Source organism: Quercus robur, chromosome 12, assembly GCF_932294415.1.
Source record: "Quercus robur chromosome 12, dhQueRobu3.1, whole genome shotgun sequence".
Lineage (NCBI taxonomy): Eukaryota > Viridiplantae > Streptophyta > Magnoliopsida > Fagales > Fagaceae > Quercus > Quercus robur.
This window is the reverse complement of record NC_065545.1, coordinates 19,741,226-19,755,691: the sequence shown is the minus strand read 5'-3', so window position 1 is coordinate 19,755,691 and position 14,466 is coordinate 19,741,226. Positions and strand designations below refer to the sequence as shown.

Genomic DNA, 14,466 nt, shown 5'->3' with positions numbered 1-14,466 from the left:
AGTATTCCATTTTACAAATAAACTCATCGCCTCCTTCCTTCAAGAAGCTAGAGAAGGCCTAAGGATGTGCTATTCTGGAATAGAAATGTTAGGGGGAGTTCTTGGAAAAAAAAAATGCCTATTATACATTGCAACAAATACAATATAATAGCTAAGTTGGGGGAGTCTTCAAATGCTATTGTATGATTAGGCAAATGTGCAAAGGGCAAAAACAGTTCCTCAAAAAATAAAGAGATCTTCAAAAGAACAGGTGCCGAAAAATTATGATAACACAACAATATCTCACAACATTTTCATAATTCTCTTGTTGTGAATTGTGGTGAATCTCAATATAATTTATTTATATTTTATTTTGACTTATGAGGAGTTAATGACTCAATTTATTATGAAAATATAATGAGAGATCAACCAAATTTCATTATTAAATAAAAGAAACAGTCTTTTTTTTCCCCTTGGGCTGAGCTTAAAAACTTCAAAATTCAAATCATAGATGGTGTGTAAATTGGTTAATTTTCCAAATTGCTCCTCCAGTTTAATCAAACAATTAAACAAACAAAGAATACAGAAGGGCAGTTTGGTAATGATATAAGATTCAAAATATAGTACTATTTGTTAGTCGTTATGGAGTACATAAAACAACCAAACCATGGACACGCTTCCGAGCTTGTTGCCGCCATTCCAACCGCTACTGCTCTTTCTCTCTCTCTCTCTCTCTCTCTCTCTCTCTCTCTCTCTCTCTCTCACATTCCCAAAAAAAGAAAACCAAAATAAATATCCTATTTATGCATCGAAATCCAATCCCTCTCAAGAAATCAAATCTCACCCACCCCAATAAAAAAAAGAGCATTCACAGGGGTGGCCAAATCTCCAGGTATTTCTATTTCCTGAGAATCTCCTGCGTCTCTTTTTTTATTTTATTTTACATACTGTTTGTTTCCAGGGAAAATGTGGGAAAGTGAATGAAAATAAGATATGGGTTTTCTTTGGGGGGCATGAATATGATAAGAACGAGAAAGATTAGTCTGCTGAGACTTACAAGTTGTGGGGGCTTTTCATGTTTTTGAAACTAGGGCTATATATAATAAAACAGAGGGACCAAAGTTTTCTGATTTTATTTTCTTTTATTTTCAAGCTAGCTTCTTCTTTTTTTCATTGATTCTGGTGAATTTTGCTAAGTATGTGGTATATTCGTATTTTTATGTGTTAAAAGATAATATCTTTACAAGTATGTAACATATGCTTTTACCCATAATTTTATTTTCAGGAATTAGAGAACTAGTGGTTGAATTCTTAATCATGTTTTGTGCGTGTAGGGTTAGACTTAGGTATAGTTGCTTAGGTGATGTATCTTAGGTTCTCTAATTAAATTTAACTAGATGGTTGTATTGATTAATACAGAAAAAAAAAATGGTATCTACTCAAAGGACAATTAAATTCAACCATGTAATTTGTTTGTCAATGCAAACACAATGCTGAGTTTTATTGAAGGGAATTTAAGGGCTCTTGTTTGGATTGAGAGGGGAGGGAGAGGGAGTGGAGTAAAGTAGAGTTGGCTAAAAATAGGCTAATTTTGAAACAATTTTACTTTATTCTATTCTACTCTCCCTCCCTCCCCTTAATCCAAACAGGCCCTTAGAGTAAAGTTGACTGAAAATAAACTAATTTTGGACCAATTATACTCTGCTCTACTCTATTCTCTCTCCTTTCCTCTCAATCCAAATGGACCAAAAGATACAATACCGAATTATACCTAATTTTTACCTCTATATATATAGCCATGGCCTGCCATAAATTTGATAAGTCACATTACAAAGCTATGACTACAAGAATCTTACAACTATCATTCAGTGACTTTGAAAAATTTACCCACAATCCATCACATGATATTTCTTCCAAAGATTTGAACCAACCATATAATACACACACACATATGAAGGAAGAATGATGGTCGTATTACTATAGTTCTGTTTCTCTGGTGCAAAATTTCCAATATGTCCTGGTTGTTATAAGTGAATGGAATGACAAAGATAGTTTATATTCTCTGACTGTAGATTGCAAATTTGTAACTTATGTCCCTTCTATTCCAGCCAAAGAAAGAGGATTTCTTGATTTATATAATGCAGTACCTTTTTGTTGTTGATTTTCTTGTTTCTGTGTTACCTCGTACTGCATTTTTCCTATACTGAGCATAAATCCAAAATTTGGTGAAATAAGCTGGAGTAACTGGTTGTTGTGGGAAAAATGAGCTTTGAAAAATTTTAGTTTCGAGTTTGGATAGTAACTCTTGCCATTATTACTTGAGTAATATACCCTGGAGGATATCGACTCTTACATAATAACTTTTGGTATCAAAGTAAAAACTCACTGAAACATGCATTGTGGCATTGGGGTTGAATAAATTTTAGATAGGAAAATCTAACATGTGGTATCTTAGTACCATATATCTCACAACTATAGCTCCTTGGTAATTAGCAACTGAGATGTTCCTTTTTTGTTTATGCTGAATCTTGCAGATCAATAATTTTCAAGGAAACAGATGGCCACCCTTCAAGATATTTGTGTTGCAGCTGCTATTAATATTCTGTCTGCATTTGCATTTCTTGTGGCGTTTGCAATATTGCGGCTACAACCTGTCAATGATAGAGTTTACTTCCCAAAATGGTATCTCAAGGGTTTAAGAAGCAGCCCAAAGAGCTCTGTGGCTTTAGGCAGATTTGTCAACTTGGACTTCAAAATGTACATGAGGTTTTTGAATTGGATGCCTGCCGCATTGAAGATGCCAGAACCTGAGCTTGTTGAACATGCAGGGCTTGATTCTGCTGTATATATTAGGATCTACCTTCTTGGGTGAGTCCATAGTTTATAGTTCCTGTGAATTTGTATCTCTGTATTTTCCACTGTGCATGGTATCCTAATCCTTGTGACTACTCTTTTTTTTCCTTTCAATTATGTTATCACTGATACAGAGCTGACTTAGTTTTGTGTGTGTGTTTAAATTCTTGATGGGTTATGCAATTTAAAACAGACACATATTAACAAATGATTGCGCTATTACCTATTGATTTTGTTCTTTACTTTTGATGGATCAACTAATTTAAAGACTCCCCTTTTTTCTTTTTCTTTTTTGCAGTTTGAAAATTCTTTTCCCTATAACCATTCTTACTCTTGTGGTTTTGGTACCTGTAAACTGGACTGGGAAGACACTAGATTTAGCAAAGTTTAAGAATCTTACATTTAGCAATATCGACAAGCTTTCAATATCCAATATTCCTACAGGATCGAAAAGGTGAGAAATGATTCAGTTCCACAAACATGTATATATTCAGTTTAGATTCTCAATTTGTATGTTTTTTTTCTTATAGGCTTATAAGCTTTTTTCGGTTATTTTGTAAAGCTGTGTAACAATTCTTTCTCTTGCAGATTTTCTGTTTTCTTATTTTTGATAATTAAATTTTCTTGACATTATTTTTCTTCAAGTACAAAGGGCTAAAAGTGATAATTTCATTATGGTTCAGTGGAATGAAGGTGCATAATTCTTTTCACTATTAAATCTAAAAATTGAATGGAATTGTATGATTTTGAATGCTATTTCTACTAAGTTTGACATAGTTTGAAATATCTCAAACTTTACACCTACATTACTTGTACTACTTGTCGTCACTACTAATGGAAAAACTTATCAAAGATTGAAATCATAGAACTGTTCATAATTTAAGTTTCCATATTGAAATATGGTATCCTGGAGGAACCTTCTTGAATGTTGATTTCTCATGAATGGTACAAAACACCATTAACAGCTCTTATCCTAATTTTTAGCATAATCTTGGGTTTTCTCAATTTAGTGAGTGAGTACTTGAGTTTGTCTTGTTGATTTCTTTGAAAAATATGTTCTTCTGTTTCTTTTTGTTTTTATTTTTCATTTTTTACGTAGTCCAATTTGGAAATGTTGGTCCATACTGCTAAGAAATTTTGTGTTATTCTCTTCCAGGTTTTGGGCTCATCTTGTAATGTCGTATGTCTGCTCATTTTGGACATTTTATGTTCTTTACAAGGAATACAAGAAAGTAGCTACTATGAGGTTGGAATTTTTGGCATCTGAATGTCGTCGTCCAGATCAATTCACTGTAAATTTTAGAAACTTGTCTTACATTATGGTTTTTTCTGTTTCTTCAGGCTTGTAGACATATTCTATAAGGAGCAAATTATGATTAATCGAATAATCAAGTACTATGATTCATAGAATAATTACATGTATGGAAATACTAATTAATAGGAGAGATACTATAGCCTCTTATCATAGATGAATATTAGGAAATGCTAAACCTTCAATCCAAGTTCAATCTTTATCTGATTATGGGACTTATCCATGTTGATCTATTGCGGAAAATGTAGAATTTTATAGAGAAACATTCACTTGTGCACAATGATATCAGATAAACTAATCTCTTGCTTTTTATTAATATTTCTTTAAATTACCTTTATAATGCTTCAAAAGTTGAGGGCTTATCTGAAAACCTACACCCCAACACATGAATAAAAAGTGCCAGTCTTTAAAAAGTGAAAAACCATATTATTCAAATGGAGTTATTCACAAGTTATTAGAATGTTTTTCTGCTTTCCTGTATCATATTATCTCTCCATGAATTTATACCGTCTATTTTTTTTAAAAAATTATTCAGTCAAACAGTAAAAAATTCCACGTAAGACTACATACTACTAATAACGCATCTAAAGATTTAAAGAAAAAAATTATTTGTCATCATTGTTCTGGTTCCAGATATCAATCTTCTGCATATATGGCATATAACTCCATTTTAATGACAGGATTAAAAATAAAAATAAAAATAATTTTGCCTGATTTAATTCAGTGGTCCATTTGAATTAGAATTCATGACAACTTGCAAACACTTACATAACTCTCTCTCATGCATGTGCGCATACTTGCTCATTAATTTGTAGTATATAGCCCTTGTTTTACCTATATTAAACCATACCTTGTGAAATTTTGTTTAATGCAATCTCAACTATTAAAGAGTTTCATTAACATGTTGCATTTGTATACCATACACTTCAAAACTTTTTGTGAGAACTTCATCATATACCTTCACATATGGCTGGCCAGCCAATTTATTTATTGGTGACAAAGATGCTCCTAATTTGGTATCTGTTAGAATAATGATTAAATAATTAAATTCACCATTTGCTAACAGCTTAAGGTTTTAGGACAATTGAGAATTTATCATGTATCAAAGCAGGTGGCCCTAAGTATAAACCTTGTCTCCACTCTACCTCCCAATATAAAAGTTAAAAATTCCATTTTTTGGGGCCCATTTATTTAGGAAGAGTCTGGGCCAATACGTGAAGGGGAGTGTTAGAATAATGTCTAAATGATTAACTTCACCATTTCTTAATAGCTTAAACTTTTGGAAGAATTGGTAATTTAATAGTCATTCTATATTCTTGCCACTAGCATATCTGAAGAAAAATGTGTATGTGTCCATTGGTTGCTCCCATTAGCATTTTCTTATATATGAATTTCATTTCAGCCTTCTGTTTATAATATTTACTCTTAAGTCCTTTTGCAGGTTCTTGTGAGAAATGTTCCCCCAGATCCGGATGAATCAGTCAGTGAGCACATTGAACATTTCTTTTGTGTAAATCATCCTGATCATTATCTGACACATCAAGTGAGTAACTGTATCAAATTCTGTTAATAGTTTGACTGGTGCAGGCAATTGCATATAGTTACATGAAGCTCCATGTATTTTAAATTTTGTAGGTTGTACACAATGCAGTTAAACTTGCAAAATTGGTTGAAAAAAAGAATAGCTTTCAAAACTGGCTTGTCTACTACCAAAATAAGTACGAGAGAAATCCTGTGAATAAGCCTATTATAAAGGTACTTCTCTCCGAATGGTAAAATTTGGCTTTTGTTCTTGTTGAATTAGACACCTTTCTAATTGAGCCCCTTGTCTTACTTGCATAAAATGAAAATGATAATAAATTCATAGTGATTTAAGACTCTTGAGTTCATCTGACATCCATTTATATATAGACAGGTTTCTGGGGACTTTGGGGAAGTAGAGTGGATGCTATTGACCATTACACTGATGAGATTACAAAGTTGAGTGAAGAAGTAAGTCTTGATTTTGCACTGGCAAGTGAGGTTTAGTGTCATCTTTCTAGATTCTTTTTTAACATTTAGTGTCCTATTTCTTGTAGGCTTGTTATTTTTCTGTAAGTACTTTATTCTTTTTTACTGTTATTATTGTTGTTACTGTGGCTTTGCTATTATTTGTTTTATGTCCTTTGCTTTGCCACCTCATTATTTGCTCATGTGATTGTGTTTACATGGTTAATGGTCTGCTTCATTCTCCGTGTTGATGGTAGAAAGTACAGCCTTTTTTTCAAACTCAGCTAGTATGTTTGTCATCATAAAGTACATGATGAGGCCTGATAAAATTTTATGATAACATCTAAGAAAATTTAAGAGTAAATTAAAGACTTGCCAGCATCATACTATAAAATATGGAAAAATTTTGTTTTCTTACTAGTTTGGTTTAAATTATTGGAACTACAATTTTTTTTTTTTTTGGTGGGGGGAGATTGGGAATGGCTAGGTGTTAAGAATGTTTGAATAATGTCCCTGTTTACACAGGTTAGAGATTTGCAATTTTTCTTTAGTGGAAGAGTGTTACTCAGGCTATATTATGTTTGCTATTTGAAAACACTGTCTTTGGAGAAGGATGACATTGACATATAAGAAGTGATAAAATAATGTTAAACCTTCTTAATGCCTGTATATCTTCTTGACATATAATGATATAACAGAATGTGCTAATAATTAGCTATTATTATACATTGTTTATATTAGGCAATGCAGTCCTCATATCGATGCCTCTGGATCTTCTCTTCTTTTCTGAAAAATGAAACTGATTGATAAGGATGTTTCTCTTTTTTCTCCTTTAGATGTTTAACAATGTTACTTTCATTCAGGAAGATGTAGAAAGAGAAAGGGTAATTATTGATCCCAAGGCTATAGTTCCAGCAGCATTTGTTTCATTCAAAACACGATGGGGAGCAGCTGTCTGTGCTCAAACTCAGCAATCAAAAGACCCTACAATTTGGTTGACAGATTGGGCTCCTGAGCCACGTGATGTCTTTTGGGACAATCTTGCGATTCCATATTTTGAACTCACTATTCGTAGATTGCTTATGGCTGTTGGTCTATTTTTCCTTATTTTCTTCTTTATGATACCAATAGCGTTCGTTCAATCTCTGGCCAACATTGAGGGCATTGAGAAGGTTCTTCCTTTCTTGAAGCCACTAATAGAAAAGTAGGAACCTTTTCCTTCTATTATTAAATGCCTTCTTTCAGTATGTCAAACCCATTCTATTCTTGAATTGAATGAATCAATTTTTTTTAAATGCTATACTGAACCTCTTGGCTTTTACTGTGCTATTTTCTTGGTTTCATCATCAAACGAAATTGTGAGCTTTCCAAGCTAAAAGGAGAATCATGATATTATTATTATACTAATATTAGGGGGCACACTGCAACTATAAGTTAACAATATTGACAAATTCATGTTCATGTTTGAACTGGCTTTCTTATGGAAAGAATGTGGTAGGATGTAGACATGGAGAAAGTGCATATTACTTAATGATTTCAATGTCTACATGTTTTATTCCTATTCATATGCTGAAATTTAGGAAAAATATACTTATTTTATCTTCTTCTTATTTCCTACAGTATAAAAGCACATCAAATTTTATTGTCGTGCATTAATAACTGAGGCTTGAAATCTTTGTGCAGGAAAGTTGTCAAGTCTGTAATCCAAGGATTTCTCCCAGGCATTGCATTAAAGATATTTCTTATTGTACTTCCAAAAATTCTTATGACTATGTCCAAAATAGAAGGATTTACATCACTCTCATCATTGGAGAGGAGATCTGCTCAAAAATATCATCTATTCATACTAGTTAATGTGTTTCTTGGAAGTGTTGTCACAGGAACAGCACTTCAGCAACTTCATCAGTTTATTGACGCCCCTGCTGGAGAGTATGCTGCTCCTTTATTTGCTCATTTGTAAAAATGGTCTAAGAATAAGTACATTATGTTACTTTTTAGTCTTTTCCATCAACGCAACAGGAAAAGGACAGAATATAATATTTTGTTCGGCAAAGCATAGTTGAGATCAATATTTTGAGTCAAGAAGATCCCTTCAATCCTCAATTTCCATTTGAAACATTTTCAGAGAAATAAATCATACACTACCCTGAATTAATGTGATTGAATATAATTTCCAAAGAGCTAAACTCAGCACCTGCTCTCTCCAAACTGCAGAGCATGCTTGTGTTCATAATATTCATATCTGGATCTATTTATGATGCAATGTGTTAATTACAATAAAATATTTATTGAAAAATATGAGTACTTTATGCTTTCATTTTAAAGTCCTGGGATTCTTTCTAGTGTTCCTTTTCTTGTGCCATATCATTACTGATTGTCCTACTGAAAATGAGAATATCCAACATCAAAGGTTCTGCTGCTCATGCAGGTTTGCCAAAACCATTGGTATGTCTGTCCCAATGAAAGCGACATTCTTCATCACCTATATAATGGTCGATGGATGGGCTGGGATTGCTGCAGAGATCCTCAGAATGGTTCCATTAGTTATATTCCACCTTAAGAACACATTTTTGGTTAAGACAGAGCGAGATAGGGAGCAGGCAATGGATCCTGGTTTTTTGAGCTTTGCTACTTCTGAACCTCGGATACAGTTGTATATCTTGCTGGGGCTTGTTTATTCTGTCATCACACCCGTACTTCTTCCATTCATAGTTGCCTTCTTTGCCTTTTCCTTTTTGATATTCCGTCATCAGGTACATCAAGATATAGGGTTGGCTGTCATCATTAAACGTTTTAACACGTGTATAAATGCATCAGATAGAAGCTAGGATGTGGAGAAGATAAAAGAGAAAATAAAATAAAAAATAAAATGAATGTGTATTGAGAGTTAGTGCAATATGTTTGCAGTTAAGAGTTCATTTTTATTTTCACTTAACCCCTGGCAACTGACATGCCTCTCTTACGGTTTCAAGCTATAACATAAATTTCTATATTTATTCTAACCAATCAACATCATACCTAATAGAATAATTCTTTATATGTTATGAGTTCTAGCATACTACTAAAAAAAAAAAAAAGGGAAAATGTTGTGGCTCCCTATGTGGCAGTTCCACATTAGTCAAGTTGTAAGTGTAACCCTTAAATTATGCATTCCACGCACCTTGAAATGAGTGATACACATGCAATGACAACTTAGCCGTGAAATGTTCTTTCAGTTCTGTAAATTTTCTTTAGCACATTTTCACTATTTATATTTTAATTTTCTTGGACCTTGAGTTGGTAAAACTCAATAGACAAAATGTCCTGCAGAAACCTCATTATCTGATCGATTTCTTTTTGCAAGATTATCAATGTGTATGACCAGAAGTATGAAAGTGGGGCATCCTTTTGGCCAGATGTTCATCGGCGCATAATTATTGGCTTGATAATAGCTCAAATTATTCATATGGGATTGTTGGGTGCTTCAGGTGCTGACAAATCGACAACACCATGTCTCATTGCACAGCCGATTTTGACACTCTGGTTTCATAGATTTTGCAAGGGGCGTTTTGAATCTGCTTTTGTGAGATTTCCATTGCAGGTTAGTGAGGAAGACATTTGGTGAAGAGCTATTTTTATATGTTAAGCTGTATTTGTCTTCCATCTTTATGAGATTAGTGGATTCATAAAATTATGGCAAAATTTTAGTAATGGATTTTTGATGAGATCATTGACATATCCTGAAGTTGAGGTGTCAGCTTTATTCTGGTTTCTTTAAGTTTTTGTATTTGCAAAAAGGACCATTCTTATAATTTTTTATTAAATTAAATGCTAAAATCAAAACCAGCATTCTTTCACATGTTTTTTTCTTTTTAGGACCAGCTGTGGAAAGAAGTCATGGTTTGAGGAAAGCCCAATCCTCCTATGAACTGTTTTGTATTCCAAACTTCTTCTGTACTTTGTCAGATAGTGATAATACAGAACATAGATGGAAGATTGCCACATGTGACCTCCTATTCACAACTACCCATAAAAGAGTTCATTGTGTTTTAAATACAAGACTATTTATGCTACACAACTTCTTAGACAATTCTACATAGTATTACAGGTACAAATTACCCCAACTCAAATAAACTTCAATTTATACAAATAGGACACGGCTTGTGTCTAGTGCACTAATGCTTTGGACACAAGCTATGGACAATGTACTAGACACATTGGGATATGGACACTTGTCCAAAACTGGACATGTGTCCAAAGCAATTGATGCACTGGACACAATCCCAACCCATACAAATAACCCTTACATGTCGAGACACATCACACATGGATATAGAACTTTCTGCATTGTACCTAGGGGAAACATATATGTACTTTCAATACTAAATAGAATGGGTGGTATGCATTCAAAAATCACTATATTTCTTATGAAATGCCATTTACCCTGATATACCTGATGGTTTGCCCATGGTGTCCTCATAAAGAGAATGTCTCTTGAACAATGTACAGCCTACCACCTTAGTATGAGCTACTGATGAAAAATGTACAGGAAGCTGACACTGTTTCTTTTTCCTTGGCCATAATTTTTTGAAAAGATTCTGTATAACATTTTTTTACAGGAGGCCATGGTGAAGGATACGCTTGAAAGGGCTACTGAACCAAACCTGAACCTGAAAACCTATCTTCAGGATGCTTACATACACCCAGTTTTCAAGGGCAGCAAGTTGGATATACCAGTAGCCATTGATGAAGAAGAGAACAATCCACTTGTTCCTACAAAGAGGACTTCTCGTCAGAGTAGTATTCACAGTTTTGATGTCAGTTCTGAAGCTGATCTTTGAGATATTAGGAAAGAATCATATAGTCATTCCATAAGCACAGGGATTCTAATAATCTTTTTTCAATAATTGAATAGGTACATGATAAAAGTCACTCCTCATGAATGCTCATAAAGTGCGAAGTGACAGACAACTTTATAGAAAGCACAGTGGTATTGCCTCTTGAGAATTCCGGTAACCTCTTGACCAATAACTTTCCCTTTTTTAAATTTCAATGATATCATTTCTAGCAGAAAATGTGCTGAGTTTTTGGCATGCTAGAAAGCTAACTTCTCTGTGACAGCTTTGTTTTTACCAGGGAAATTATTTGCTGGCTTGAATTATTGTTTCTTCCAAGAAACCTGTGTGTAAGAACTAAGAAGACTGTTTGAGGTTGTGGAATCTCTCAATTGGCATTCTGGTGGAATAGAAAGAGTAATTTGCATCCATTTTTAAATTTCAATCAGATTTGGGGAACTTTTTGGATTGCCAGGAAATGAAATATGCAGATGCACATGACATGGAGGGCCTAAAGAAAACTTTGTTCAGTGTACATCAAAGCAGCTTGGGGGTCTTTTAAGGTCATTGTGCACAAACAAATGGAAACCTCAGATTTTTCTACTCTCTTTCTATAGATCACTCGTCTTTTGCCAAACTCATGTCTGCAATTCTTACATTAAGTGATGTCTTTAATTTAGAATGTGAAGCATGTCAGTTTCCATAGCTCTTTTTCAACTTGTGGTCATGGTCATCAGTCTCGATCCTTCAATGTTGACACACAGACATATATGTTCATTCCCACTCTTCTATGTTGAGTTTCCTTATTTTTATTATATTTGTTGACAATTATTTTCAAATGACACATTTGTTTTTATTGAAAGAAGGATCCAAGTTATCTCATATTGTTTCTAAATTTTATTGAGAAATCTTTATTCAATTTGATAATCCCATTAAGATTCTTCAATTTGGTAATGTATTACGATAAATCACAATCTTTTATAAATTCTTTTTTGGCTGATCATCAAACTAGCTATGCACAGACCTTTAAATACAATGATGTTGCTGAACGAAAGTAGTTCTATTTGTTAGAAGTTTGCACCTTGTTCAATACCCAGGTTCTCAATTGGCTTTGGGGTGATGTTCTCACTGCATGCCATTTCATTAATCGTATGCCTTCTGCTATTTTGAATTATAAGTTTTCATTTTCTCTTTTATATCTTGATTACCAACCACTTGCTCATTTTGTTTTTTATACAGTGTTTCACCTTACCTGCACTCCTTTGTTGGTATTATTTCCTCTATTTCAATTCCATCATCTTATAAGCAAGTCTTATCTTTTTCCAGATTACATGTTATGGAAGAGGAAATGAGTGCTATTTATAAGAATCAAACCTAGGAGTTTCTTCCTTGTTGGGTTTACACTGTAAAGTACTTTTCTGATGGATCTGTTGAGCACCTTAAGACACAATTGGTTGTCAAAGGGCACACACAAACATATGGTGTTGACCATCTAGAGACCTCTCTAGTAGCCAGTCTCAATTTCGTTCAGATTTGCTTTCTGTTGGCATTTCTCTGACTCAAAGGAAATATGTCCTTGATCTTTTGTTTGAAATTGATCAGCTCTTGGGTTCTTATGTTGTTGATAATCCTATGGGCTCTACTGTTAAACTTGATTTTGAGCAAGGACAACTATATATTGATGTCAGTTGATACCGGTGCTTGGTTAGGAAGTTGATTTATCTTATTGTTACTTGTACTGAAATTTTTTATGCCGTTGTTGTGTTTAGTCAATATATACATGCTCCCTGTCAGCCTCATTATGAAACCTTTTTCATAACTTGTGTTACCTGAAGGGTGCTTTTGGCCATGGATTGCTATATGGGCCTTCTACTTCTTGTGACTGGTTTTAATACTGACTGGACTGGTATTCTATTTGATAAGCTTTCTATCTCAGTTTATTTGATCCTTTAATTGAGGTAATCTTATTATTTGTCATAGTGAAAAGTATAATGTTATTGAGCGCTTTAATGTTGAAACTGAGTATAGAGCTATAGTTCATACTAGTTCAGAAATGTTATGGGTTCATTCCCTCATTCAGGACATTGATGTTGATGTTCCTACTCGGCTACTCCTACGTGGATGTGTTATGATAATCAAGGAACCATTTTTATTGTGAATGGTCTTATTTTTCATGAGTGCATCAAACATATCAAGATTGACTATCATTCCATTCAGGTTACTGATGAGGAGACACATTGTCACTCCCCATGTTCACTGGAATGATCAATTAGGTGATATTCTTATAAAGCTGTTAATTTTTGCCTCCTTCCAGTATTTGTTTTTCAAGCTGGGCAGGGGTGTGCTTGATTTGTATGCTCCAGGTTGAGAGGAACAGTTAACAGTTAACAATATTATTTTATATTTATTTGTATGTTAGTTTAACGGTATTCTTATAATGAGATCATTCACTTCAATATAAATATATAGGCTGCTATGGTGAAGGGGCTAATTAATTAAGCCCTAAACTTATTTTCTAATCCCTCTCTTTTTGTTCATTTTTCTTCCCACCGAACTCTAATCTTCCATATTTTTCTATTCAACTTACAAAATACAAGCCAAAACTTGTTTAATTGTACATGATGATCCAACTCAAGAGCATTTTTTGGTGATATCATAAATAGTACAATGGAAAAGCAATGTTGTTGGGGGGACACCTCAAGCTCAAAGAGCCAAGCCATCGCAGATGATCATGCGATGGGATGCTTCACATATTTTGAAACACGCTTTCTAAAGATCTTATATATATACACACACACAGTGTGAGGGAGGATGGATGTTGAAATTGAAAAGGAAAATCCAAAGCATCATAGCAAAGTTCAAGTTACAGAGGAGAGGAGCAATGATCAAGCAGTAGTGGCAGAGTCAATTTGGGCTAGTAAGTTGTTAGAAGCAGTGCCATACTGTGAACAGTTCATCCATTCCTTTGAAGAGCTGATGTCACGTGGTTTAGGAAGTTAGAAGGCAGTTAGTGATTGAGCTCCACGTGTAATACTTAGATAGGATTTTTCTTGTAACTGCTTTTCCCTCCAAAATAGGGAAGTTAGTTTTTCTGTTTTCTTTGGTTGCTTAGACGGTACATATTTAGGATTAGATGCTATGTATTATAACTCAGTTGCTTGTTTTCATTTTCTCTAATCAATAAAATCTGAGTTTTATTTATTGAGAGTGTTCTAGAAGTTTTTACAATGGAAAATGAAGCATGGAAGGAAAAGCAAATCACTATATAAATATTCATTTTTTCAATTTTGCAGATTCACCCCCAGACCTCCCTGTTGTCAGTTCTATATCTTTACCACCTCAACTTCATCCACCTAAATCAAGAATTAGCATAAGCTCGAAGGATATATGTAGTTAAATAAATAGACATCAATGAGAGAAAATAAAATACAAGACAAACAGCATTAACAACATCACAGCCACAAGAACAAGCATCCCGATTCTGTAGCAGCCTTAGACTAATGTTTTCTAAAGCAGTCA

At 33.9% G+C, this 14,466-nt stretch overlaps 1 protein-coding gene across 1 annotated transcript; it reads left to right on the top strand.

Moving 5' to 3' along the window:
• The first annotated feature begins 647 nt into the window (after positions 1 to 647).
• On the top strand, positions 648 to 11,804 carry LOC126710096 (CSC1-like protein At4g02900). Its single transcript, XM_050410476.1, has 14 exons — positions 648 to 871; positions 2,514 to 2,847; positions 3,131 to 3,286; positions 3,989 to 4,124; positions 5,586 to 5,687; positions 5,780 to 5,899; positions 6,056 to 6,136; positions 6,997 to 7,337; positions 7,817 to 8,062; positions 8,562 to 8,886; positions 9,477 to 9,713; positions 10,732 to 10,929; positions 11,028 to 11,124; positions 11,249 to 11,804. The coding sequence occupies exons 2-13, from the start codon at positions 2,537 to 2,539 to the stop codon at positions 11,052 to 11,054; spliced, it is 2,280 nt and encodes a 759-aa protein (XP_050266433.1). The 5' UTR covers positions 648 to 871; positions 2,514 to 2,536; the 3' UTR covers positions 11,055 to 11,124; positions 11,249 to 11,804.
• The last annotated feature ends 2,662 nt before the right edge of the window (positions 11,805 to 14,466 follow it).